Source organism: Diaphorina citri, unplaced genomic scaffold (assembly GCF_000475195.1).
Source record: "Diaphorina citri unplaced genomic scaffold, Diaci psyllid genome assembly version 1.1 scaffold903, whole genome shotgun sequence".
Taxonomy (NCBI): domain Eukaryota; kingdom Metazoa; phylum Arthropoda; class Insecta; order Hemiptera; family Psyllidae; genus Diaphorina; species Diaphorina citri.
The window spans coordinates 30,313-44,884 of record NW_007378334.1 but is presented as its reverse complement, the minus strand read 5'-3'; the positions used below and the strand labels follow the sequence as shown (position 1 = coordinate 44,884).

Below are 14,572 nucleotides of genomic sequence, written 5' to 3'. Positions count from 1 at the left end.
CAACTGCTACTCACATTACTTTTCTTCACATGAATTTATCCTACACCACAGTTCAATTTTCTTCAACAACAAAGCATTTTAGAGTTTTTTCTTTTTTTCTCTGTATCTTGTACTATCTTTTTGAACAAGAATCTCGAATCTCGTTTATTTGTGTATCTACTTTTATATTTGGACTACTTTTTCTTTGCTCCTTCTTTTCCCTTTCTACATATTATAACAACTAGCTCTTCCCCCGTCTGAAACACTTTGTAGATTTCAGTAGTTTCGTTGCTTTAGATTTAGAATATTGAATCTTGCTTTTCCCTCTCTTCATGTTTCCTTTAGACTCTCCTACAAATGAACAGATGAGTCGATCAGATAAGTTCTGAGTAGAAGAGCAAAGGAAAATGTATGCTCCACGAGTTTTACTCTTCTTAGACCGAACGCGCGAACGGAAAATACTTGGAATAACATGGATGGATTTCAAAATAAATACTTATTTAGGTACTTACCTTGTTTCATATATGAATGTATGTACCTACCTGTATCACTCACACCGGAAATCAAATAGGGGCACATGATGGCAAATCAAGAAAAAACACTGAAGATAATGAAGTGATAAACAACTCACCGTTCGTTGAGAAAATGTTTGAAAGTTTGGATGCTGGTATCATCAGTGATAAATGATAATCATGGAGCTTGTGTACATTTCAAGTTCGCGTTCAAATAAACTCGCGCTCTCATTATCTCATGTGTGCGAAACTTGATTTGTTATTTGCTTTCAATTTATTCGAGTACCTACCTGCTACGCCATGTCTGCTGTAATGGAGTTTAATTTCCTTCGGATCAATTAAGTAAAATCTCAGGAGACCAAGAGAAACTCAAGAAATGCTTGATTCGTAGTTTAATTCAACATAATACAGTGGCCGCGGGTTCGATTCCCGCCCGGGGCGGATTTTATCCTGATGGGATAATGTTTGTTCTCGGAACGGCTGGCTTTCTCCTCTGCTGTCTTCCTTCTCTCTTCGATTTCGGAACGATAAGACCATAGCAGTTACAGTTCCCTCTGTCAAACCTCTAAAAAATAAAAAATAATAATAATAAAAAAAATACATTGTATGCTCCACGAGTTTTACTCTTCTTAGACAGAACGCGCGAAAATACATACTTGGAATAACATGGATGGATTTCAAAAGAAATACTCATTTACTTACCTTTTACCTTGTTTCAGATATGTATGTATCTGTATGGCCTGTATCACTCACATCGGAAATCAAATAGGGGCACATGATGGCAAATCAAGAAAAAACACTGAAGAAGGAGTATTTCATCTAATCTAACATTAACAAATGTGACGTTAATCATGATACCTAGATTCAAGAAACCCTGTAGGTATATCCAACAGCTAAAACATTATTTCCATTAGAAAAGATCGAACAAACGCGTAGAAAAGGTAATCTTTTTCTCGCGGTAAAGACCGCAGTCCATGACTTTTGAGCATGTCCGAGCCGATTCCACAGCATGCCCTGGAGGAGAAAATTCTCTTCTGGACAGCCTTCTCGGTGGCCGCATTTGTGTACGCGCGACTTTTGTATAACGCCCTTAGAAGACTACGACGTTCCACACCGGATGATGTTGACGTCGACAGCCATTAAATGATAATCATGGAGCTTGTGTACATTTCAAGTTCGCGTTCAAATAAACCCGCGCTCTCATTATCTCATGTGTGCCAAACTTGATTTCTTATTTGCTTTCAATTTATTCGAGTACCTGCTACGCCATGTCTGCTGTAATGGAGTTTAATTTCCTTCGGATCAATTAAGTAAAATCTCAGGAGACCAAGAGAAACTCAAGAAATGCTTGATTCGTAGTTTAATTCAACATAATACAGTGAGCATCAAAAGTGAAGGACTATTGAATTTGACATACTTGAACCAAATTGGTGAAGACATTTTTCTTTTAATCGAACTCTAATTCCCCTCAGTAGAAAACTGAATTCACCGCAATTCTGTACGGAAGTATTTTAATCCCTTGTAAACCAACACCCTTGTACATGAGTCTTTTGAACCATTAGCTAAAGGTGGTGTTGTAGATTTTCATATCATGCTTTTAGCCCTTCTTCTCCTCCTCCCCCAATCTATTATACAGCCTCAGGGGACTTTAGCACACCCTTTTCATTTTTCTTTTGATATCTAATTTTTCTCTTTTATTTTTACCCCCTTCCATTAATAACTGAATATTTCCACTTCAATCCTTAGAGCAAGCAGCAAGCTTTCCATGTTGCAGGGTAATATTTCAGTTGTAAGTCAAATTGTTTTTGCTAATTTCATACAAAAATGTTCTTTGCTTGTCAATTTTATTCAAGTGACAATTGACGCGTGGTGGCGTCTCGAAAGATATAGGGGGAGATAAAAAGAATGACAGTCTGTGAAGGCATGGATAATTCTTAACATTTATTGTCTAACCCCAGAGAAAAGAACGACAAACAGGAATTCGAAGGAATTTTTTGACGTCAGAGTAAGAAATGAAATTACACAAACGCCTGATTGTGCTTTTGTACTGGATAATGTCATTGCGTTGACAGGTCGGAAAATCCAGTGGGGTGTGACCGTCATAGTTATTGGAAAAACTCGAACTTTTCCGGAGCCTCGATATCTTCAAAACTAGGAAGAGGAAATACGTAGTTCTCACGACTTTTGTGTACCTATACAGTCATATATTTCCAAGTAACTTCTGTAAAATATCTTATCTTATAAGGTAGATTTTAGGATCTCCTTGATTCCAAGCATCGAGTGTCCATATTGCTCAATATCTACCATTCTCAAGTTTGAATTGAATAAAACCGGAGACAACTACCTTTGTATATGTGTATTCAGCTTTAATACTAACATCCTCCCATGTAACCTCGCCATTGACTGACAGGAGTTGCAGTAAGCCTGCATATTTGTTCCACCAGACATCATTCTTGATTCAAATTTGACATCCCCTAAAAAAGAAGAGGAAAGAAATACACATAGGGAGAAATCGAGATGTAAAAAGGGAAAAAATCTCCAAAGAAGGAAAATAAGAAAGAGCAGGGGGATAAAGAGGAAGATGAAGTAAAGAAGAAGATTGAGAAGTGGAAGATGTTTCAGAAAATGTTAAGATGAGAGATGGTACGAGGAGATAGAATTTTTTTGTCTGTTTTGATTTGGAATTAGGAATTTCGCATTAACTTTTTACATTTCCATCTCTCCTCGCCAGATTCGAAATGAAAATGTTTTTCTTTTCACTTTACACTATGAAAGAGAGCCGTGAGTTTAATTATAATAGCTATACCTACATTATTATCTGCGTTTAAACTCGGTTCAACTTTAACTTTTGGATTAAGTAATCCCTTTTGTTGATTTCCAAAATTTTAGCCAATCAAGCAATCTGATCCATGAATTGGTGTCCCAAATTCACCTCACCCAGCCCTATTTGAATGAAAGGAGAAAGAAAGCTGAGAGACAAAGAGAGAATAAGAAATCACGAAGGTAAAGCAATATGAGATAAGAAAAGAGAGGAACGCTGATCAATCACAAACAAGTTCTAATAGAGTTAGGTAAGGTTGAATTTATTACGAAGACATTACTCGGTATCTTCTTCTTCTTCTTCTTCTTCTTCTTCTTCTTCTTCTTCTTCTCTTTCTTCTCTTCCTTCTCCTCCTTCTTCTCCTTCTTCTCTTTTTTACCCAATTCTCCATATTTTTCACACCGTTACCGTTACTTACATTCGAGTGCATGGTTACCGCTAGAACATAAAACACACATTAAATAAGGAGCAAGAGGAGGAGAAGGAGAAAGAGGAGGAGAGGAAACTGAATTAGGAATGCGGAGCTATTCTAAATTCAACCTTACCTAACTCTATTAGAACTTGTTCTCTTCCTCCTACCTCCTTTCTATGGGATCTTGTTCTCCTCCTCCTCCTCCTACCTCCTTTCTCTCCCCCATTTTCTTTTTAATCTTCCTCGTTGAGTCCTTCGATCATTCTGTATCTGTAGAAATTACTTTTTTGTTGAAAATATTTGCTATCCTCTTCGCATAAAATCTTCTGTTCTTCTTCTTTGTATACCTACACACACAAAATGTTTGCGTTGAGTCCTTCGATCATTCTGTATCTGTAGAAATTACTTTTTTGTTGAAAATATTTGCTATCCTCTTCGCATAAAATCTTCTGTTCATCTTCTTTGTATACCTACACACACAAAATGTTTACGTTTGAATGGGTATTCCAAAATTGTAGTCATAAAAACAAAAATTAGAAAAATCAAAGTTCCTTCCTAAAAAAAATTTTAGTCGATTTCTGCTAAAATCTAACCGTTTTGAAAATGTTTGCGTTTGAATGGATTAGTAATCCACATAAGATAGGTCCCAAAAAATACCAATGTACTTATTATCCCAAACTAGGAAGCCTCCCAGGCTTGTGAAGGATGAATAAGAGATAAAAGAACATCAAACTATCCTGATAAAAATCTAACAGATAATTGTGAAATAACAAACAAGGCACATACAACAGACAGAACAGACTTCAAAATATGATTAGAAGGTACTCTTGAAAATGAGAAGATCACAAAAGAAACTCGAGAAAAAACCGAGATGACATAAGAGACAATAAAGAATGAAACAGGGGATGGAATGAGGAAACGATTATAAAAGACAATCATACAACAGACAGAACAGACTTCAAAATATGATTAGAAGGTACTCTTGAAAATGAGAAGATCACAAAAGAAACTCGAGAAAAAACCGATATGACATAAGAGACAATAAAGAATGAAACAGGGGATGGAATGAGGAAACGATTATAAAAGACAATCATCAAGGATTAGCAGACGAATCTTTTAAATTTAAATATTGGTGTAAAATGTAAAACACTTAGAAAAAAGAAATAAAGACGTTGAAATAATAACAATGGTATAGCAGGAAAATATACAGAGGACCCGGACGGGATGGGGTAAAAATTGTTCATATTTCTAACATTGTTGGAATTGAAGCACGTTTCGCCAGACAATTGTTTAGAATTCCAGATTTTTACATGGTTTCCCCATTTATTTTCAGTTTAACATGGAAATGGTGCTACAGGAAATGGTATACAAGAAGCAATAACTGCAGTGTAAGTAGAAGCAAAGAATTGTTTCAAAATACAAGGAGGTAAATTACCGTCATCACTTATAATCTTATAAACGGGGTTAACATTTTTGTTCAAGACCAGAAAAGGTATAGGAAAATACTGGTTTCCCCATTTATTTTCAGTTTAACATGGAAATGGTGCTACAGGAAATGGTATACAAGAAGCAATAACTGCAGTGTAAGTAGAAGGAAAGAATTGTTTCAAAATACAAGGAAATAAATTACCGTCATCACTTTTAAACGGGGTTAACATTTTTGTTCAAGACCAGAAAAGGTATAGGAAAATAACTCTATTTATGACTGATATGTAGTGATATGTATATGTGATACTTTTCAACTTTTCCTCCGTTTTCCTTTGCCCACAAATTCGTACAAAAACTCAACATTTGTCCAAACAAAGTTTGTGTTGTCCAATAATCCTTGTGTGATCTGAGACAGTTATACGAGTATGAATATCCCATACAGCATTTGAATATATTTTACGAGCAAATGCTTACAAAAACTCAACATTTGTCCAAACAAAGTTTGTGTTGTCCAATAATCCTTGTGTGATCTGAGACAGTTATACGAGTATGAATATCCAATACAGCATTTGAATATATTTTACGAGCAAATGCCCCAAACCTTATAATAAACAGCATCGGGGTAGAAAAAGGTCAAAAAGTCCGCCTTTGGATAGCCATCACGACGCGACGTCTGATCGGAACATTTGAACCTTTTTCATTATGTTTGGTAAGTATTAGCAGGTCGTAGTGCCATTATTTCATGTTGGACTCCAGGGGCAGCATCACCACCACATTGTAGACCCATAAAACACAAGACCTCCTGGGGAGCTCGCAAATGTTTTATTTAATTAACAGTGTTGTCCGAGCATATCGGCAAATTTATGGGATTTGTTGCCCACTTTCTTGTCCGTTTCTTTTTTTCTGTTAACATACAGGGCGCTTCCATATGAGTCTTATCTGAATGAAGTCATTTTCGTGCCCATAAAAAATAGTCTGAACGACTGTTATTGTCTTACAGGGCGCTTCCATATGAGTCTTATCTGAATGAAGTCATTTTCGTGCCCATAAAAAATAGTCTGAACGACTGTTATTGTCTTTTTTGTCTCTTATGACATTATTATTAGATTTTATTAACACTACTCATTTCCCTCCCTGTTTTTCTCTACTCCCTCTGATGTAGAGTCCAGGAAAGTAATTAACTTTATTAGCTCACCATCCTGAGGGTTTTCCGAAGTATGGATTATTGGATTATGAATGGGCTTGTGGAGGGAATATTGAAGGATTTTTTCTAAGTAGGCAGGCACCTATATCCAAGTGGCAGTCCGACTAACAAAAATACCTATCCCTCAACATCACGTCACCGTCATAGTTATTGGAAAAACTCGAACTTTTCCGGAGCCTCGATATCTTCAAAACTAGGAAGAGGAAATACGTAGTTCTCACGACTTTTATGTACCTATACAGTCATATATTTCCAAGTAACTTCTGTAAAATATCTTATCTTATCTTATAAGGTAGATTTTAGGATCTCCTTGATTCCAAGCATCGAGTGTCCATATTGATCAATATCTACCATTCTCAAGTTTGAATTGAATAAAACCGAAGACAACTACCTGTGTATATATTCAGCTTTAATACTAACATCCTCCCACGTAACCCTGCTCGCAAATGTTTTATTTAATTAACAGTGTTGTCCGAGCATATCGGCAAATTTATGGGATTTGTTGCCCACTTTCTTGTGCGTTTCTTTTTTTCTGTTAACAAAAAAGTCAATAAAATGTCTAATATTTTCCGGCGAGTCTAGATTGCAAACTTATAATTAATGTGGACTGGAAGGGTCTTCAGACTTTTTAGCTCTTCAGAGGAGCCGTAAGATTTTTTTTTTTTTTTTGAGATGCCATGAAAATAGAAAAGGTCAGAAGACTTATGGGTAATTATGGCTTTTCAAATGACTATGTGATTTTTAATTTAAAAATAAAGTAATAATTAGCCAGCCTAGTTCGTTTAGATGGTAGTGTTCTATTAACAAAAAAGTCAATAAAATGTCTAATATTTTTCGGCGAGTCTAGATTGCAAACTTATAATTAATGTGGACTGGAAGGGTCTCCAGACTTTTTAGCTCTTCAGAGGAGCCGTAAGATTTTTTTTGAGATGCCATAAAAATAGAAAAGGTCAGAAGACTTATGGGTAATTATGGCTTTTCAAATGAATATGTGATTTTTAATTTAAAAATAAAGTAATAATTAGCCAGCCTAATTCGTTTAGTTGGTAGTGCAAAAAAAAAAAAACACCATAGAAAAGAGAACGACAGAATAGCATCCGTACGCGTGTTAGAAATGTACCGAAAAATGTTCGCCATGCTCGTGCTTACTTTAATCCAGGATTTGGTCGTTATGTCATGAAGCCATCATTATATTCGGATTAGTACATAGGTATAGCATTATCATAGTTCAAAGAAAGAAACAGCCCAAAAGAGCCGTGAGTTTAATTATAATAGCTATACCTACATTATTATCTGCGTTTAAACTCGGTTCAACTTTAACTTTTGGATTAAGTAATCTCATTTGTTGATTTCCAAAATTTTAGCCAATCAAGCAATCTGATCCATGAATTGGTGTCCCAAATTCACCTCACCCAGCTCTATTTGAATGAAAGGAGAAAGAAAGCTGAGAGACAAAGAGAGAATGAGAAATCACGAAGGTAAAGCAATATGAGATAAGAAAAGAGAGGAACGCTGATCAATCACAAAGTACTCGTAGAGACGCAAACAGAAAGCTCTTTCAAAGTCATTACTGACATTTTTCTTGGGCAAAAAAAGAGTATAATTTTCAGTTTCACAGTTTTTACACTCGAGCTCTTTCAAAGTCATTACTGACATTTTTCTTGGGCAAAAAAAGAGTATAATTTTCAGTTTCACAGTTTTTACACTCCCACACCGTCAAACGTCCTTCTCCCTCCCTGAAAATCATTTTGGACTTTTCTTCTTCACTCAAAATATTTTAATGAAATTTAGAAGAGCTCTTTCAAAGTCATTACTGACATTTTTCTTGGGCAAAAAAAGAGTATAATTTTCAGTTTCACAGTTTTTACACTCCCACACCGTCTTCACTCAAAATATTTTAATGAAATTTAGAAGAAAAAAAGGAAGAAAAGAAAAATGAGCTTTTTTACGCTCAAAAAACAGTGAATGGAAGAAAATTGACGGTAGATTTGACTTCTTGAATCAAGATACGTCCCCTCTTTTGAGGGAAGAATCTTGCAAAGAGTCATTACCTCCATCATATTTCTTAAGATCTGGTTTTGATAACTTAGGGATTCTGCAAAGTTTAGCAATTTAGATTGGAATCTTTTGTAAAATACATTTACGTATAGCTATACCTAACTACAACATCTGTAAAACCGAAATCCATGAAAAAAATCTCAACGCAGCGTAGGGTGGTAGAATACTGATTTGCTCATGGCTTGCAGCGTTTCTCCGTGAAAAATTAATCAAAGGTTTTCTTAACCATAATTAAAATTTCATCTACGCATCATCATTCTTGATTCAAATTTGACATCCCCTAAAAAAGAAGAGGAAAGAAATACACATAGGGAGAAATCGAGATGTAAAAAGGGAAAACATCTCCAAAGAAGGAAAATAAGAAAGAGCAGGGGGATAAAGAGGAAGATGAAGTAAAGAAGAAGAAGATTGAGAAGTGGAAGATGTTTCAGAAAATGTTAAGATGAGAGATGGTACGAGGAGATAGAATTTTTTGTCTGTTTTGATTTGGAATTAGGAATTTCGCATTAACTTTTTACATTTCCATCTCTCCTCGCCAGATCCGAAATGAAAATGTTTTTCTTTTCACTTTACACTATGAAAACGAGTAAAAGAAATGAAATACACTCCAGTGGAACAGATTTTCACCAAACATTGCATGTATATCTTTCTACATTCATCTCTCCCCTCTCCTGATCTCACATTGCTGTTAATGCTGATAAAAGATGTCATTATAGGATAAACGTAGAAAATATGTAGAACAGCACTTCCTAATTATTATTAGATTTGTTGGATTTTCAAGTTTTGTACTCACGATCTTTGATCTCACATTGCTGTTAATGCTGATAAAAGATGTCATTATAGGATAAACGTAGAAAATATGTAGAACAGCACTTCCTAATTATTATCAGATTTGTTGGATTTTCAAGTTTTGTACTCACGATCTCCATTCAATTTTTAAATCAGCAAGAAAATGCTTTTTCTTTCCATGCTTTCAAGAAGTTAGGTGTTACTAATCAAAGTCGTGGAAAATCAGATAAAGGCAAAATGGTATGTACGTTTATACATACCGCGTGACAAGCATTTCTTTGAACCTTGGAAACCTAGGATGGTAGATAGGTACAAAATTACCAGCAAACTCACTTTCACATTCAACAACATGATGTGGTAAATTTAAATTCTTTCCCAAAAATTTTGGTAACCCATTCGTATCTCATAAAAATAAATAGTGAGGTCTTTCCCAGGAATGTAAAATATTATAAATGGGAGTCCCCGAGCTGTTGGACCATTTTCGTTACCTTTATGACTTCTGGGAGAACAACATAGTTCAGCTGAACATGGCTTTCCCATTAACCATATACGTACCCACTTTGCTGTTACTGTTGTTACATACTATTTTGCCGTACTTAATGCAAAGTGAGAGATCGGAACCACTGAACAATCGAGATTGGAAGCGACACGCAAAAATAGAGGTGGCATTTGCTTATTTAGATTCTTTATTGGTTATAATTCAATGTACACAAATACAAGAAATTATAAACAAAGGACGAAATTATTGCCTGGGGCAATCTCTACCATTCCAAACTATACCATTATATGAGGGTGGTACACTTTGCGACACAAAATACACAGCTTGTGAGATTTCCTGACACTGTGTTGAATTGCTGATTATCAACATCAGCAATGGTTTCCAAACACCTTGCACGAAAAATCAGAACTCATGATGTTATGAATACTGATTTGCTCATGGCTTGCAGCGTTTCTCCGTGAAAAATTAATCAAAGGTTTTCTTAACCATAATTAAAATTTCATCTACGCAACCATAACGGTACCTTGGCAGCAAAATGGGCAGGCTAAATACCTTGCTAATTTATCCTTTTTCGCTACTTGATCCCAGTTTGGGAACTCCTGTTCTAAATGAACATGAAGGATGTGTTATACGTATACGTTTGATTACAAGATTTACAAGTTCCGCACTGTGGTAGCTTCATAAATTATTTAATTCGTTACAAATTACTGGGGGAGTGGCCCGCGGTGGTTTGTTTTTATCACTGACTTGAAATGTGTTCAATATTTCACTCATTAATTTCAGACTGACGGGTGTGAAATGGTTTATCGTGTTCCTCTCTTTTCCACATTCATCTTCAGAGTGGTTATTGCAACATCGCTCCTTAGAACTGTCTGTGTACGTCTCTTTTGTGCGTTTGTGAAGTCGAAATAGTCGAATCTCTTACCATACGCCGACAAGACGTCTAGTTACTGAAGAGAGAGCATTTAACGCGGAATGCTATTCATCTATTGTGGATTTGTGACGAAGAAATTAAACATTGATAAATAATGGAATAAACGAAGATAAATAATGTACGAACCAGGAAGAAGTTAATGTCGAGAAATTTCAAGAGGTATGTAGGTGGTATGCAATCATTATATTGTGTGACAGATGCATTGGGAATGCAAAATAAACAAGACAGGGAAAGTGTTAATCGCTTTTCTGGGTATGCTAAGGACTCTAAGGAAAATAAAGTCGGTAGCAAAAGGTTCCAAGTAACAAAAAGATCAAAACTAACTACCTACTTACATACGCTTCTTACCAGGAAGAAGTTAATGTCGAGAAATTTCAAGAGGTATGTAGGTGGTATGCAATCATTACATTGTGTGACAGATGCATTGGGAATGCCAAAATAAACAAGACAGGGAAAGTGTTAATTGCTTTTCTGGGTATGCTAAGGACTCTAAGGAAAATAAAGTCGGTAGCAAAAGGTTCCAAGTAACGAAAAGTTCAAAACTAACTACCTACTTACATACGCTTCTTCTACTTACCTATTAATTTGATATGAAATAAATGAAAACTGTGTCATGAAAACGACCATAAAAGTTTTTACCTTACATACAGATAGCGGGACTAGAAACCTGCAACAGAAGAAACAAAAGAAAAAACTTGATATTAATACTCCTAGGTACATAAACAAACAATGTTCATACGTGCTGATAAAAAATACTAATTACGTATGTTAAATTAATTAAAAACAACAATGTATTCTTGGTGTACATCTTTTTTATAATTAATGTAATTTCCAAACTAGAGAAGAAAACAATGTACAAAATGTGAGAGAAAACGAAAAGAAGTCATATAGAGAACAATAATACGAGAAAGGAAAATTATTATACGAGAACAACCGGAGAGAATATTAAGGCGGAAAACAAAATATCTATGTAGCATATTAATGAGCGTGGAGCGAACAAATTTACAATAAAATAAAGCAATAAAAAAATTAAGAAATATAGAAAAATAAAAGAAAAACGAGAGGAATAAAAAGAAGAATTAGGAGAAGAGAAAGAAGAAAGCAAGAGCACTTCATTTGAATAAAACGAATGCGAATAATACTAACCCTCATGTGCAATAAGTATACGAGTATGTGTAGTACTCGTACACACAAGAGGAAGTAGATATTTAGATTATTTAGTATCTTGAAAATCATTAAGTTCATCATTTATTTAAAGTCAACACTACATGTGAGCAAGGGCACTTCATTTGAATAAAACGAATGCGAATAATACTAACCCTCATGTGCAATAAGTATACGAGTATGTGTAGTACTCGTATAGGTACACAAGAGGAAGTAGATATTTAGTATCTTGAAAATCATTAAGTTCATCATTTATTTAAAGTCAACACTACATGGTTGAGTATCACCAAAGTACAGGTTCATCTTCATATCTCATTCACCAAGATAAATGATTCAATTTCAATAGTTTTGAGCTTTCGAGATATTGTAATATGATACAGTCCATTTTGAACCAATTTCTCTTCCGATCTGAGATATTATAATATGATACAGTCCATTTTGTACCAATTTATGATGGCGGAAATTTTCGCAGAGGGTTAAAACTTTCTAAAATTGAATGCGGAAAAAAAAGGAAGAACTAGAAAGAGAAGAGACGTGACTTGTATAATACATCTTCTTGGTGCTTTTGGTTTTGAACTTTCTTCAAAATGGGGTTTTGCCTTTCCATGTGTGTGCACTCGTATGTGAACTGTGAAGGTATGTGTGTGAATTATTATTTCCAAATGAAATTATTTAAAATATGCGTAGTCTCTTGCGAGACAAAATAATTTCGTATACATGTTTCTTACCGACATTTTTTTCTCTACGTTACTTATTTAAATCTCGAGTGTGTGAGAAATACACACAAGCACGAGGAATTCTCTTTCTTTGAACAATCGTTTACATCTAATCTAACATTAACAAATGTGACGTTAATCATGATACCTAGATTCAAGAAACCCTGTAGGTATATCCAACAGCTAAAACATTTACATTAATTTTTTCGCCACCATTTTATTATTGTTAATATCTCTCATTTTCTCCTGTAAATTTCTAAATAATCACACATGAACTAAATAAATACACACAAACAAATACACACACTATGAAAAATTTAAGGTTTTAGCACACCAGCTTGATTTCCATTAGAAAAGATCGAACAAACGCGTAGAAAAGGTAATCTTTTTCTCGCGGTAAAGACCGCAGTCCATGACTTTTGAGCATGTCCGAGCCGATTCCACAGCATGCCCTGGAGGAGAAAATTCTCTTCTGGACAGCCTTCTCGGTGGCCGCATTTGTGTACGCGCGACTCTTGTATAACGCCCTTAGAAGACTACGACGTTCCACACCGGATGATGTTGACGTCGACAGCCATGAATATCGACGCTATCCTGGTGACAGGACTTTCCGTCCTCAGGAAAGGACTGAATCACATCGGGACGACAGGGATCGTCAAGAATCTCTTCGAGAAGAAAATCTCAAACTGGTCCTCTACCAACGCAGATTACCATGTTGACGTCGACAGCCATGAATATCGACGCTATCCTGGTGACAGGACTTTCCGTCCTCAGGAAAGGACTGAATCACATCGGGACGATAGGGATCGTCAAGAATCTCTTCGAGAAGAAAATCTCAAAGTGGTCCTCTACCAACGCACACCGAAAACGTTCTTGGATCGGCTCCCCGAATCAGGCGACCTTCACACGGTCGTCGTTTTAAATCGGGACCTTCGTTTCACGCGAGAACAATACACCGAACTGGCAATACTGGCTCAGAATAACGCGACCGAGATACTTCGTGACCAAAACCTGTGTCTTCTGGAGGATTGGCAACAGGGAGGCAGTCGGGTAACTGTTCTAACGATAAGGAACACAAGGGCACTCAACAGTCTGGTGCGACTTGCGAGGGTAAAGCGGCTACCTGTCTATGTGGAGATGAACAGGTTAAGATTCGAAGCAATTGTAATAGGCCCGGCCAGGAGTGTTGAGCTTAGAAATCTCTTGAATCCAGATCGGACTTATAGGTAGAATTTTGTTCCAGGGAGTCAAGTACGGATAGTAAAATATCCTCACAAAGAAAGTTAAGAAAGTCCATAAATTGCTCTGTTCTGTACGCTTTAGACAGCGTTGAAAATTTTGAAATAGGAACACAGTTCTTGAAAATTAATTGCAGGGAAGATCTGCCACCAATAAATCCAAAATTCCGAACGTAAAAATAGCTAAATAGAAAGTAGAAACCCTGTACAGTTGTACACAATACACATATTGAAATAGGAACACAGTTCTTGAAAATTAATTGCAGGGAAGATCTGCCACCAATAAATCGAAAATTCCGAACGTAAAAATAACTAAATGGAAAGTAGAAACCCTGTACAGTTGTACACAATACACATACAATAACACTGTTATAGCACATTTTAATAAAAAGTTTGGCTTTATTATAGAGATAAATATTTCCCAAATGAGCAGTAAATATGACGAATAGTGATGTTGTATGGATATTGTACCGAGTACCTACTGAATGTTTGTACCTACTGTATGTATTTCAACCTACTGTATGTATTATAATTATTACCCCATTTAAATAAAATGGGAATTTCCGTTGTAATTTATTTATTTAAATTTTGTTTTTCAAATATGTTTCAATTTGGGTACCCGACACGACGCGACGTCCTATATTAGGTACCTACATATATTATTTATTTCATGTTGGCAATAGTGTCCGAGGTCAGGGAATTCAATCTTTTTGATCCTTCAACATCTTTGATAAAAAAAAAGAGAAAAAGATAGAACTTTTAATGAACGGTCTAGTCTTTAGTCTCACGTGAATCTAAAAGAAAAAAAAAAAAAAAAA

At 35.6% G+C, this 14,572-nt stretch overlaps 1 protein-coding gene across 1 annotated transcript; it reads left to right on the top strand.

Annotated features, from left to right (window-relative positions):
- Nucleotides 1-1,402: 1,402 nt before the first annotated feature.
- Nucleotides 1,403-13,914, top strand: LOC103512949. Its single transcript, XM_008477749.3, has 3 exons — nucleotides 1,403-1,551; nucleotides 13,015-13,228; nucleotides 13,374-13,914. Exons 1-3 carry the CDS (start codon nucleotides 1,479-1,481, stop codon nucleotides 13,744-13,746), a joined length of 660 nt encoding a protein of 219 aa, XP_008475971.1. The 5' UTR covers nucleotides 1,403-1,478; the 3' UTR covers nucleotides 13,747-13,914.
- The last annotated feature ends 658 nt before the right edge of the window (nucleotides 13,915-14,572 follow it).